Source organism: Carcharhinus amblyrhynchos, chromosome 13 (genome assembly GCF_965287045.1).
Source record: "Carcharhinus amblyrhynchos chromosome 13, sCarAmb.v2.hapA, whole genome shotgun sequence".
NCBI classification, from domain to species: Eukaryota; Metazoa; Chordata; class Chondrichthyes; order Carcharhiniformes; family Carcharhinidae; genus Carcharhinus; species Carcharhinus amblyrhynchos.
Genome location: NC_137336.1, coordinates 24,676,607 through 24,691,268, shown reverse-complemented (window position 1 = coordinate 24,691,268; position 14,662 = coordinate 24,676,607). Strand labels below are relative to the sequence as shown.

Sequence of the window (14,662 nt, the reverse complement as noted above, 5' to 3'; positions counted from 1 at the left end):
GACACTAAGGAGCAATTTAGCTTGGCCAAACAACCCAACTCGCACATCTTTAGAGTGTGGGAGGAAACCGGAGCACCCAGAGGAAACCTGCGCAGACACAGGGAGGATATGAAAATTCCACACAAACGGTAACCCAAGGCCTGGATTGAGTCTGGATCCATGGTGTTGTGGGGCAGTAGTGCTAACCATTGTGCTGCTCTTCATTCCTACCAGAAATGTAACTGGTGCACCAGAAAGACCAGGGATTTTCAGATCTGATTGATAATGTGCGGTAATTTTCTCGCCTTTTTTGCTATTGTACTGAATTTTGTGAATCAAGGTTCATATTTTTTTTCTGCACAATTCAGCGATCCTCTGATTCATACTGCCGAGCAAAACATTCTTGGGTCATTCTTTGGACCATTTTTTCAGAAAAAAAATGACTCCTCCAAATCCCGTGGGTGTTCTACCAGTCCTCTGGGCCAACTTAGTTCCATACTGACAGTGACAAAATCATTGACAGGCCTAACGCAGTGGAAATAAAAGAGGGAATTCTGTAGCTACATACCAAGAACAAAGGCAGCTACATAGTTTGAAATCTGTCCAAGGCCCACAATGAAATTCAGAAAGCAGAATATTTCCCAGTTTGGGGAGAATGCTTGAATTATGCTGAATCCAGTCTGTATACCCATAGTTCCAAACAGAACGATCTTTCTCCCGAACCTGTAAAGCAGAAGCAAATAGTCTTTTGACTACATATACTACTCAGTACTTACTAAGATACAAAAAAAGCACATGCATACTGTTATTTATATGATTAAGAATGCACACATTTGTACACTTGCATGCTATGTACATGCCATGGCCAGAATGTTCTGGCCATTCCCCTTGGTGGGATCTTCCAGTCAAAAGTTTCCCAGTGGCAGGGGGTGCATACAATGGGAAACCCTGTGGACAACAGCAGGGCCAGAAGATCATGTTGCAATGGTGGGCCACTTCTTCCACTGGTGGCACAGAAAACCCTACCCATAATCGGTACTCTCTCAAATACAGGAGGAAGTCTCACAACACTGGGTTAAAGTCCAACAGGTTTATTTGGAATCACGAGCTCTTGGAGCGCTGCTCCTTCATCTGTAATGCAATATGCTGCAGTCTCTCTCAACATAAGTAATATTCTGTTTTCCTATTCTTCCCACCAGAATGGACAATTCAGCATTTTCCAATATGGCTATCTGCCAAATTGTTGTTCATTTACTTCATCTACCTATTTCTCTTTGAGGACCCTTTGTATCCTCCTCACAACTTGCATTCCAATCTTTACTTGTCAACAATACTGTTGGTCCCTCCACCCAACTGGAGACTAAAGAAAAACCAAAAGCATCAAATGGCCCAACTAGAAATCAATGGAATTTTTATAATCAAACCAAAACCAACATGAAATAGCAGACAAAACTACAGAATATAGACGATAAAATACACACTGAAACAGCAAATACACCACAGAAAGATCTCACAGCATAACTGGACATACATGGCACTTGTTTCAGCCGTAAAATATTTCAAACACTAAACCTCCTCAGGTAAAATTCCAGCTCTTTTTCTTCAAAGATTTAACCACCAATCCTCAACTAACAGCAAGTCCCAAACAACCCAAGATCCAGGGCCACAGTCTTCACCAAAATAGCACACTTCTGGAGAGCCTCCTCAGCAATTGCCCACAACAGTCTTGACGGCATTGATCCACCAGGAACACCTTTCTCTAAACCCTCAGTATCAGCTCTGTACACTGTATGACTGGTGTTAGTCCATCAGGTCATTTAAAATTATTAAAGCAGCAACAGTTTTTTTCCCCTTAACTCTGCTCCTAGGATCAGCCTTTATATCCAATTTTATTTTTTTCAATTACACCACTGGGTAATTAGAGTTCAGATGGCTGAGTGTCTTTTCGAATCATAGAATCATACAGTGCAGAAGAAGCCCTTTGGCCCATTGAGTAGCACCGATGCATTAGGAACATCTGAACTCCCACCTAATCCCATCTGCCAACACTTACAGAGTAAAAAGTCTGACAACACCAGGTTTTAGTCCAACCTATTTATTTGATAATATACTCGCAAGCTTTCGAGGGGTTACCCTCTTCGTCAGGTGAATGGAGAGTTCTGGCCTCAGACAGAGCATATAAAGCATAAAGCATATATTATCAAATAAATAGGTTGGACTAAAACCTGGTGTTGTCAGACTTTTTACTGTGTTTACGTCAGTCCAACGCCGGCATACCCACATCATGAACACTTACAGAACCATAGAACCTGTGGTTTCAATCAGCTTCAGTTCTTTCAGAAAACTGAAGTTTTAGTTTTACTTTTGTATCCTTAGAAGCCAGAAAGTTCAGTTTCTCTTTCAATTAGGGTCTGACTCGGAAAGAAATACAAGCTTTGAAACCATAGATTTCACACAAGTATTTAACATAGATCATTAAGTCATTGAGACCCTGGCACTAATCCCTGTGGCGCTCCAATAGTTACGTTTTTTTTCAATTTATTGATTAGTCGCTAGTAGGCTTATATTCACACTGCAATGATGTTACTGTGAAAATCCCCTACTCGCCGCACTCCGGCGCCTGTTCGGGTACACTGAGGGAAAATTTAGCATGGCCAATGCACCTAACCAGCACATCTTTGGATCGTGGGAGAAAACTGAAGCACCTGAAGGAAACCTGGGAAACCTTCACAGATACGGGGAGAAGGTACAAACTCCACACAGACTGTGACTGAAGCCGGGAATCAAACCGGGGTCCTGAGAGCTGCGAGGCAGCAATGCAAACCACCGTGTTACCCCCAAACTGAAAACTATACATTTATCTCTCCTTTCTGTTTCCTGTTAGTTAATCAGTTTATTGATTTTTAAAAATTCTTTCATGGAATGTGGATCCCATGATGAGGCCAACATTTATTGCCCAACTCTAATAGCCCTTGAGAAGACGCTGGTAAGTAATTAGAGACAACCAATCTTGTGAGTTACATTCTCAAAGGAAGCTAAAAGGCTTTTTAAAACACAGCTTCTCGCTCATAAAATCCAGGTTGAGCTCACTCGATTGCATTCTGATTTTCTAAATATCCTCTTACTACTTCCTTGATAATGGATTCCAGGATTTTCCATTGATAGATGCGAGGCTAACTGCTCTATGACTTCCTGCTTTCACTCTGGTTCCTTTCCCGAATAGAGATATTACAGTTTTGATTTCCAATTTGCGGGAACCCTTTTGGAATCTAGGCAATTTTGGAAATTTTCCCTGCCCACCCCCCCACCACCCCTCTCCCCGCTTGTTATTTAGCGGTGGTACAGGTGGCCCGCCATTGACCAGTGGTGGGATCTTCTGGTCCCAATATTGTCATCAGCAATTTCTGTTGAACGCGTGCCCCGCCACTGGGAAACCCATAGCAGGGGTTCACTGTCAGTGGGATTGGAATATCCCACTGGCAAGAACTATCAGATAATTCTAGCCACTATCTCTGTAGCCGCTTCTTTAAGGATCCTAAGGTGCAGGACACTAGATCCAGAGGACTTAGATTCATCAAATCCTTTCAGTGCAGAAGAGGCCATTCGGACCTTTGATTCTGCACTGACTCTCTGCCAGAGTACCCCTGTCCCTTAACCCCATGGCTAATACATCTAACCTACGCATCTTGGGATACTCAAGAAAAGTTTAGCATGGCGAGTCCTTCCGACCTGCACACCTTTGGGCTGTGGGAGGAAACCGGAGCAACCCCACAAAGACACGGGGAGAACATGCAAACTCTTAAAAAAAAGTCACCCAAGGCTAGAATCGAACTCAGGTCCTGGAGCTTGTGATAGCAGTGCTAACCACTGTGTCACCGTGCCAACCTTATCAGCCATTAGTCCCATTCATTTTTTGGAATACTTTCTCTCTGATGATAGTTTTGACCGAGATGCTCCGATTTTTACCCCGCTGCCAGCAAGAATGGAAAATTTGTCTCTTGAAAAGCAGGAATTAAAATTGTGCTTGTTGGGAATGCAGCAGAATCAGTGAGATGAAGACTTGGTGCTGAGATTAAACTCCGTACATGCCCTGTCTATGTGAGGTATGTAGGGCTAAAACGTCGGGCCAAATTGAAGAAAAAGAAATAACTCACCTGTCAGATAACTGTCCCGAAACAACTGATCCAAACAGTACTCCAATGAAAAATACTGACAAAGAGAAAGGCCCCTTCCAATTATTGGTACACACTAAGTCCCACTGAAATACAAAGAGAAATGAAAAACTCCTTACATATAGTTCGAGGAAAATTACAGGCAAATCATTTCACTGCACTGGAGTCAAAAACAGGAGGAAACAGGAGGGGCCTGAAATTCCTCAGAGTAGCAATCAGCATTGGTCGGATTGCCACTCTGCTCCCAGTTTCTTCCCTGAAATCCGGGCTTAGCCGACCTTCTGACCCAGGACAGGTAAGAGCTGGGCAGTGAGCAACCTCCGCCCGCCTCCCCCCACCACCCCCACCCCGCCCCACCCCTGGGGAGGGGCCTTGTGTCAAGTGAAGCCCCGTCTAAGGGGAGGAAGAAACAGCCCATCTTTTACAACCCCGGCTTCACTGAAGCAGCTCAGTTGAAAGCTGCAGTGGTGTTTAAAGACGTTTGACCAGCCAGAAAGAAATGTGTCAAATAAGTGGATGGGGAAATGGTGGGTGGTGGGTTGGCGGGGGGGGGGGGGGGGGGGGGGGGGGGGGTGGTGGAGAATGGTGGGGGGGTGGGATCAAGCATTGGAGGGGATCAGGCACTGAGGGCTTGAGTGGGGTGGGGTGATGGAGATATTGGGTCGTGGTAGTTGGGGATTGGAACCAGAGTGGGGTAGGGGGAGGGGGGCAGGGGTCAGACCTCAATGCTCAGGGAGAGTGGGTGTCGTGTTTGATGTGCCTATCAAGATACACCTCGAACATTGCTAATGCGACTGTTTCCATCACGTCAACTGGCAGTGCATTCCAGGCACCCACTACCCTCTGAGTGAAAAACTCTCCCCACACATCTCCCCTAAACTGACCATCTCTCACCTTAAACCTGTGTCCTCTTGTAATCAACCCTTCCACCTTGGGAAAAAGCCTCTGACTATCCTGCCCTGTGTATGCTTCTCACAATTTTGCAGACCTGTATCAGGTCTCCTCCATCTTTCCAGGGAGGAGAGATGGAACCCAAGTTTATCCAGCCTCTCCTCAAACCTAAACCCTCCAGACTAGACAACATCCTGGTAAACCTTCTTTGCACCTTCTTCAAAGCATCCACATCCTTCTGGTAGTGTGGTGACCAGAACTGCATGCAATACTCCAAATGTGGCCTAACCAAGGTTTTATATAGCTGCAAATATATTCAATATAATGCAAGTAAAATCAGCAACGCTCAGGCTCTCACTCACCTCACTGGAACAGGCACAGGAAGATGAGAGACTGGCAATGGGTTGTGTGCCCAGTGAGAATCTTGATTTGCCCCTCTTGCCCAAATCAGTGAGCCATTGGGATTCCTGACTGGGGCTAGCTGCCCTGGAAAATCCCCCCAGTATCAGTAAAAAAGCCCATGAAGCTACTTGTGTTATCTTAAAAAACAATAACTTCAATAATATCCTTTAAGGAAGGAAACCTGTTGTTCTTATCCAGTCTGACCTTTGATTTTCCTGTCCCACATCAGCCACCTTCTGATGTTGCTTCCCTGGCCATCGTGTTATTCAATTAGATCAGCAGCAGTTCAGGAACACCCACCTACTTCGAGTCAACTGGCGATGGGTAATAAATGGCAGAGAATGGACAATAATCAAAGAGTAAAATTTGAATTCTAACTGGGCTAAATCTGTCAGTACTCTGGCCTCTGATTGTTACTGGGTGATCTGTTGGTGAGTGAATGTGTAATCACCAAGTCGGGCTGAGTGTGATCTTTGCCCCACGGTTTACTTGCTGAGGATCTTGTGAAGGTGAGAGGGCATGGGATCCAAGGGCCTTTGGCCTTGTGGATCCAGAACTGGCTTGCCTGCAGAAGGCAGAGAGTGGTTGTGGATGGGTCTTTTTCGGAATGGAGGTCAGTCACCAGTGGAGTGCCCCAGGGATCTGTTCTGGGACCCTTGCTGTTTGTCATTTTCATAAATGACCTGGATGAGGAAGTGGAGGGATGGGTTAGCAAGTTTGCTGATGACACGAAGGTTGGTGGTGTTGTGGATGGTCTGGAAGGATGTCAAAAGTTGCAGCAGGACATAGATAGGATGCAGGAATGGGCGGAGAAGTGGCAGATGGACTTCAACGCGGATAAATGTGTAGTCGTCCATTTTGGCAGAACCAACGGGATGAACGAGTACACTATCAAGGGCAGGAGTCTTAGTAGCGTTGAAGAGCAGAAGGATCTCGGGGTCCGGGTCCACAGGACTCTTAAATCGGCCTTGCAGGTGGAGGAGGTGGTCAAGAAGGCGTATGGTGTACTGGCCTTCATTAATCGAGGGATTGAGTTTAGGAGTCGGGAGGTAATGCTGCAACTTTATAAGACCCTTGTCAGGCCTCATTTGGAGTACTGTGCGCAGTTCTGGTCGCCTCACTATAGGAAAGACGTAGAAGCTATTGAAAGGGTACAGAGGAGATTTACAAGGATGTTGCCTGGACTGGGAGGCATGCCTTATGAGGATAGGTTGAGGGAGCTGGGACTCTTTTCCCTGGAGAGGCGAAGGTTGAGAGGCGACCTGATAGAAGTTTATAAAATGTTGAGAGGAATAGATAGGGTGGACTCTCAGAGGCTATTTCCCCGGGTTGAAATGGTCGCTACGAGAGGACACAGATTTAAGGTGCGGGGAGGGAAGTACAGAGGTGATGTTAGGGGTAAGTTTTTCACTCAGAGGGTGGTGAGTGAATGGAATCGGCTGCCGTCAGTGGTGGTGGAGGCGAACTCGCTGGGGTCTTTTAAAAGACTTCTGGATGAGTATATGGGGTTTAATGGGATTGGGGGTTATAGATAGGTCTATAGATTGGAAGGTGTTGATGTGATCGGCGCAACTCGTGGGCCGAAGGGCCTGTTTGTGCTGCAGTGTTCTATGTTCTATGATCACTGAGTTGGCCCAGTCGTGAAGGAATCCTGATTGGATAATCACCTATGAAACTGGGCTGCGTATTAACTTCCTTTTGCATTAAGAGCAGCAATAGTACAATCTCGGGACAAGCCAAACCGTTGTAGTTACATAGTTCCTAACCTGTAGAAAATTGCACCCATTCAAGAATAGGACAGGTATCTCAGCCAGGCTTGAGTGTAACAATTTGTAAACACCATGGGTGTTGAGGGACCATAGTGGTAAAATATACACAGTATGATTTGGATTAAAAATTGCCTTCAATAACTAGCATAACAGTAAAGCTACTGTGCAATGTGTTTTGTGAGGTTGGGGCAGTGAAAGCCACCCGGCTGTTCCTGAAGGACTGTGGACTACCAAACCTCAACACATACAGGTCATGCTGGTGGCCTAAAGGGCACCAATCTCGTTAGCAAGCAACGATAATCACTCCTCTGGTCTGAGTATTCACTTGCGGGGGCAAAATTTCTCCATCACTTAAGTTAAGGAGGTTGCTGTCGGCCTCCTTCTCGCAATGGACATAAAAATGTTCCACTCCAATTAACTAATGTGTACATCAGGCTCTGTACAATGAACAACTGGCCATTGTTGTTAGAGACATCCAGGCTGGCCATTCTGGGCAGTGAATTCAACGACCTACTGATCTGGTTGAATGATTCAACAGAATCAAGCGAAAATTGGACACTAGTCCTGGCTCCTGATGAAAGCAATAAAAGACACCAAGCAATGTGATTTCTTGAGCAAACCTGCAGACGGAACACTGTGTAGACGGTCTGCCTGTTCCAGGATAGTTTCTTAATTGTCTCCTGAGGGCTCGCAATTAGACCTTCTGACATCAGGCCAGACAACTGCCTTGTACTAGCTCATTGTCACCTACAGGAAGATTGGTAGAGTAGAGGAAGCTAAATATGAAACTGTTGACCCCAGAAAACACTGACCAAGTTAAAAGGGATTGGAGAACCGTGAAATCCTTCTTTAAGTCTCTGACACACAAGTGGGAAGTAGTCAAGGTGAACAACAAGAGTTTATTTTTTTCTTCAACGTGTTTGGAAGATGAGACAGGGCAATAGGGAGAGGTCCTGAATGTAGAAAAGTATGTACAATCTTCTTTGATGGGAATCAATGTCTCAACACCATGCGTGCTGTCCTTGAGATGGCTGCAGTGAGAATGAAAGCATCGTCCAACTCATTCTGGAATGTGCCTTTTCAAAGCATGTCTGGAAAGGGATGCAGTAATTTTCGTCTATGTTCGTCCCAAGTAGCTCTATAATGCAGGATTCTGTGTTCGATTAACTGTTCCCAAGGACACATACTGAAGCAAGCATTAACTACTACTGGAGGATCATCAACTTGCTGAAGGACACTCTTTCGTTTGCCTGAAACTTACTGGTTCTTCAGTGCAGAAAGCTGTGCACAGTTGAGTATCACAGAATGACACATTCCAGGTCCAGGAGTATTGTACTGAAGGATGCACTGAAGCTGGGGACGGCTTCTGAGATGGCTCAATAAGGCCCAGCACCTCCCAGACTAATTGGAAGCGGGTTAAATGCGGCCTTTCCAGACACATCAACATCCCAATAATGGATATTAATTGAAAAATGTTATTCCCTTCTACCCGAACTGAAGATATAAATGAATAGGTATTCGGGTTACTGCAAGAGTGTGTTTATCACTGAGTGAGGACAGACTCCTCTGTGATCTTTGCCTGCAGTCTACTTGCCAAGAATCACTGTTAGAAGAACATCCTGATGGATGATCACATTCAGCTACCCATGAAACTATCCACTGGCTATTAACTTGGCCATGAGCTAGGGAAACAGGTTCTGTATTGCAAGAGAAACAATGAACAGTGGGGTCTCCCCATTTGGTGACTGAATGAAATTATGGACATCAACAGTCACACAACACTCATCATATTGACTTCATGTCAAGAGCAACTGAGATACAATCATAGGGGCAGCATGGTGGCACAGTGGTTAGCACCGCTGCCTCACAGCTCCACAGACATCGGTTCAATTCCAGCCTTGGGTAACTGTGTGGAGTTTGCACATTCTCCCATGTCTGTATGTGTTTCCTCCGGGTGCTCCGGTTTCCTCCCACAGTCCAAAGATGTGTAGGTTAAGAGGATTGACCACGCTAAGTTGTCCCTTCACGTACTAAGATGCGTGGGTTAGGGAATTAGCACAGTAAATACATGGGGTTACGGGGATAGGGCCTGGGTAGGATGGTCTGTCAGATGGTCAGTGCAGACTCGCTGGGCTGAATAGCTTCCTTCTGCACTGTGGCAATTCTATAATATGCATTATGATCATGCAAAATATGCTGACCTCAGTGCATGCGTGAATGTCCAGGAAGCTGAAGTGGTGGCAGACAAAAAGAGTTGAAAATTAGCAGCAAAAGACAGAAAGATACAAAATGTTTTTGCGACAAGGATGTAATTTAAGCACTTTTTGTGATTTGTAACGAATACTTCAAACCACTTCAAATGGATGGAATCATTAGACTTAGTTGGCAGAAATGTTAATTTTTCCTTTTGTTATGGAGACATAGTGTATTAATTTATAACGTCATCAGCTGGACATGTTTTGAAATTTTTGGAAAGAACACTTTTGATAAGCAGAAGACACTGGCCTATAGCAGCTACAGTGTTTCATTTATGAAGAACACAAGCTGCTTTATGGAGACAGACCATTATTACATGAAGGTGGGTGGGGGGAGAGCAGCGGCAGATGGATCAACCTCTCCTCCTTCTCCAGTGTGGAGATGACTCATTGAATGCCTTGGCCTTAGTGGGCTGAGGACTGGCTAAACTAGCCACCAGTGGGACTTCCACTCCTCACTGTGGAGGAAATCCCACCCTCAGGAGCTGCTGGACAATCAGATTAACCAACAGCTCCTGCAGCCCCAACCGCACCAAGTGTGCATCAGTGGGCACTGCTTGGAGTGCAAGCAAGCCAAGGAAGAAGGCCCATGGACTCCGGAGCCATGTAAGTCTGGGCTGTGAGCAATAGGTAAAGATGTTGTTAACACATATATTTGTAGAGCATAGAGAAATAGCTTGAAGTTAAATAGATTGGATATAGTTAGGCATATTGATAACCCACTTTATGGAAACAACTGTGAGTTTAGTCACAAACATAGGACATAGGGTTCGATGCTGCTAACACAGCAATAATTAGGGATAATAAAAAGACTGCCTGTAATATAGAGATAACATCAGAGATGTGATGTGCAGTGAAGCATACACCACATCCTGCAGGAATGTAAGAGGCCCATGTTATAAAAAGCAAATGGTCTGCAAGATGTGTTGTTTATACAACTAAGCATAAAAGGGGGAAGGGGTCACTGAGATAGTCGGGACAGCAGTGATTAAGTTGGCAAAGGATTGATTACTGCCAATCTGAACTGGACATGTAACAGTATTGGATAAGATGGATGAGTTTGCTAATGCACTCTTGTGATAACAGGAGACATTGTTAGATGGGGAGTAGAGGTGATAGGAACTTAGGGTACCTTGAGCCAATAGGAGAATGTCAACACATAGATGGGACAGGGACCACCAATTAGGAGAGAACATCACATTGCAAAGCCATCACAATGCTTGTAAAAAAGGTATAAAATGTGCTGCAAATCTATGTGAGGTGTGCCTATTTCGCTAGACACCCGGTCTTGCAAGAACGTCAAATAAAATCTTGCTCCTTCAGAACTTGACTTGACTAAATTGTTTAACTGTGAGCTGTGTTTCTCACATGGGCTTGGAGAGTGTTTGTGCAGTTTAGGAAGAGGTGAGGTAAGGTAGTGTGTTTTACACAGCAGGGCTGTACTATATTAAAGAGGTTACCCCATCCCCCAATCCTGCCACCCCGCCCCCTTCGCCCTGCAAAGTGCATAGCACACTACTGAGGTGGCTTGCCCACTCATACGAACATACAAAATATGAATAGAGGTATGCCATTTGACCCCCTCAAGCCTTCTCCGCCAGTCAATAAGATCTGTGTTCGAATTCCACATTCCCATTTACCCCCAATAGCCTATGATTCCCTTGCTTAACAAGAACCTACCTAACTCCACCAAAAAAAATACTCAATGACCTTCCCCTGTTAGCACTGCTGCCTCACAGCTTCAGGGACACCGGTTCAATTCCAGCCTTGGATAACTGTATGGAGTTTGCACATTCTTCCATGTCTGTACGTGTTTTCTCTGGGTGCTCCGGTTTCCTCCCATAGTCCAAAGATGTGTGGGTTAGGAGGATTGACCATGCTAAATTGTCCCTTCATGTACTAAGGTGTGTGGGTGAGGGAATTTGCGCAGTAAATTCATGGGGTTACGGGAATAGGGCCTGGGTAGGATGCTCTGTCAGATGGTCGGTGCAGAATCATTGGGCTGACTAGCTTCCTTCTGCACTGTATTGATTCTATGATATGCATTACGATCATGCAAAATATGCTGACCTCAGTGCACGTGTGAATATTCAGGAAGCTGGAGATAAGTGGTGTCCCCCCCCCCTCCCCCACCCCCGCTGGCCCCCACCACTACCACCACCCCCACCTGCACTACGTTCTTGGACAGAGTTCCAAAGCTGCACAACCTTCTGAGAAAGAAAAATCTCCTAATCTTTATCCTAAAAGGGCGACCCCTAATTTTAAACCTGTGCCCTTGGTTCTGGACTCAACTACATGAGGAAATATTCTTTCAAAGTTCACCTTACTAACACCATTCAGTTCTTACATATTTCAAACAGGTTACCCCTCACCATCCATCCTCATTTTTATGTTCAATTCCTGTCTTAATAAAGGTTAACATTAGCCTTCTCCATTGCTTGTTCTACCTGCACGCTATCATTTTGTGACTCATGGCCTAGAATAGCTAAATCCATCGGCACCTTGGAATTCTGCAGCTACTCTCTATTTAAGCAATATTCTGTTTTTTTATTCTTTATAACCAAGTGAACAATTTCTCATTTTCCCCCATTATACAGCATCTTTCACTCACTCAATCTATATATACCCATCAGCAGCCTCCTTATGTCCTCTTCACAGCATATTTTCTGACCTATCTGCAAATTATGCTAATCATGCCTTCTCTTCCTTCATCTAAGTCATTGATACAAATTGTAGAAAACGGAGGTTCAGTACCTAGTCCTGTGCTACTTGGCACATCCTGCTAATCAGAAAATATCCATTTATGCATACTCTCTGTTTTCTGCCTGCAAGCCAATCCTCAAGTCTCATTATTATGTTAACCCTACACCATGAACTTCCATGTTCTGCAATAACTTCTGATGTGGCATTTTACGAAATGTCTTTGGAAATTCAAGTATACTTATTCAGAATGCATGTTACTCCATCGAAAAACTCAAAGTATCATATTCTTTTCACCAAACCATGCTGACTCATCCCAAGGCTTTGAGATTCTCTAAGTGTCTGGGTGCAACCTCTTTAATGATCAATTCTGGCATCTTCCGCCTGGCAGATGTCTAGTGAACTTGCCTACAGTTTCCTGCTTTCTATCTCCCTCCCTGCATGAATAGAGGAGGGATGATATTTTCCAATTTCCAGTCTGATGGAACTATTCCAGATTTGAGCCAAAACATCACCACATCTTATAAAAACTAAGGATGAAGTCCATCAGGACCAGGGATTTATCTGAGCAAATTGGGCTGAAGGGCCTATTTCCAAGCGGTAAACTTCTATGATTCTATGACTCTATAACTCCATCGGGTTGCTGAGTACTGCTTCTCAAGGATTGCAATTTCACCAAGTTCCTCTCTCCCTTCCACTTTCTGATTTACAGCTAATCCTGGAATGTTTCTGCATCTTCTATAGTGAAGACAGAAGTAAAATATTTATTCATTTAATTTGTCATTTTCATATTGTCTATTATTAACTCCCCATTCTCACTCTCTACAGAATCAACACCCACTTCACTTACATTCCTCCTTTTGAAATACCTTTAAAAGCTATCTGTTTTTATATTCTGAACGATCTTCTTCTCATACACATTTCTCCTCTCATACAGCCATCTTCCATCTTTCTTTCAGACTTATTTCTTTCTCCTGATTAATCTTTTAGTCATTCTCTGCCATGCTTTATTTTCTGACCTGCAACTCACCTTTGGCAGTTATATTCTTTCTCCTTAAGTTTGATACTTTCCCTAACTTCTTGAGTTAACTCTAGATGATGGATCTGCCACTTAGAATTTTTATTTCTAGCTGGAATATTTTTATTCTGAAATATTTCCTTACAAATCTGCCAATGATTTTGTATTGATCTATCCTTTAGCTTGGTATCCATTTCGCTTTAGTTAGCTCAGCTTTCATGTCAATATAGTTGTCTCTATTTAAGTTTAAAGAACTGGACTTAGACCCACACTGGACTTTGACCCTTTCAAACTGGATACAAAATTCAATCTTTTTTAATTCACTTTTGGGATGTCACTGCCGAGGCCAGCATTTATTGCCCATCACTAATTATCATCCAGAAGGTGGTAGTGAGCTACCTTCTTGAACTGCTGTAGTCCCTGATGTGTAGGTACAACAACAGTGCTGTTAGGAAGCGAATTCCCAGATTTTGATCCAGCGACAATGAAGGAAAGATGATATATTTCCAAGTCTGGTTAGTGACTTGGAGAGGAACCTCTAAGGCAATGACACTGGATCCTCCCCCCTCCCAACGTAAGTTCCTCTCCAGCCTTGAGAAAATGTCCTGAGCCCTGGCACCCAGCAGGCAGCAATAACTTTTTTTACTTAGTTGTGGGACGTGGGTGTCGCTAGCTGGCCAGCATTTATTGTCCAACCCTAGTAGCCCTTGAATGAAGTGGCTTTCTGGGCCATTTCAGAGAGCATTTGAAAGTTAACGACATTGCTGTGACCCTGGAGTCACAGGTAGGCCAGACCAGGTAAGGAGGGCAGATTTCCTTCCCTAAAGGACATACGTGAACCAGATGGGTTTTTCCGACAATTGACAATGGTTTCATGGTCATCGGTAAATTTTTAATTCCAGATATTTTTTATTGAATTCAAAATCAATAGTGATATCAAGCCTACTTTACTCTCACTTTTAACTGCAGAGAACTTTGCCAGTCCCCCTCATGATACTACCTCCTATTATCACTAAATTCCTGTTCCTCCAACAGAGGACAGATTTTTGTACAAATCTGGGTGGCTTGGTCAGTCTGCTGATTCACTTTGTAGACTTCGCTTTTGTCCACACAAATTGTGAGCACTTCATGCTTAACTGCCCGTGCCAAACATGTTATGGTATGAACAGCATCAATAAGCTCAAGTGACCATTTGTTATTCGTTATAACATGTTAAAAGGTATGCTGAAAACTATGTCAATGCCCTTCATATTATTGGGGTGATCTCGGGGCTGGGTAGAAACGTGGGGAGGCTGGCGTCCATGCTATTTTACATTACCACCCTCCCTCCCCCCCTCCCCAACCAAAATCGCCCCAATCGGAGGCATGTCTAACCCAGTGTTTGGAGTTTACAGAGCTCTCACAGATAGTGGCCTATATTGGAACCAGAAAAAAGTCAAGCCACCCAGCTCCTGGGTGTAAAAGGATATTGGATTT

At 44.3% G+C, this 14,662-nt stretch overlaps 1 protein-coding gene across 2 annotated transcripts in view; it reads right to left on the bottom strand.

Annotated features, from left to right (window-relative positions):
- The window catches only part of LOC145351775 (organic cation/carnitine transporter 2-like), an 88,649-nt gene that overhangs the window by 55,765 nt on the left and 18,222 nt on the right, over positions 1 to 14,662 (bottom strand). For both annotated transcript variants that reach the window (XM_080201399.1, XM_080201400.1), the window contains exons 3-4: positions 4,134 to 4,237; positions 548 to 702 (exon numbers count right to left, since the gene is read on the bottom strand). In XM_080201399.1, coding sequence (XP_080057525.1) covers positions 548 to 702; positions 4,134 to 4,237 — 259 coding nt within the window. The remainder of the gene's footprint in view (positions 1 to 547; positions 703 to 4,133; positions 4,238 to 14,662) is intronic.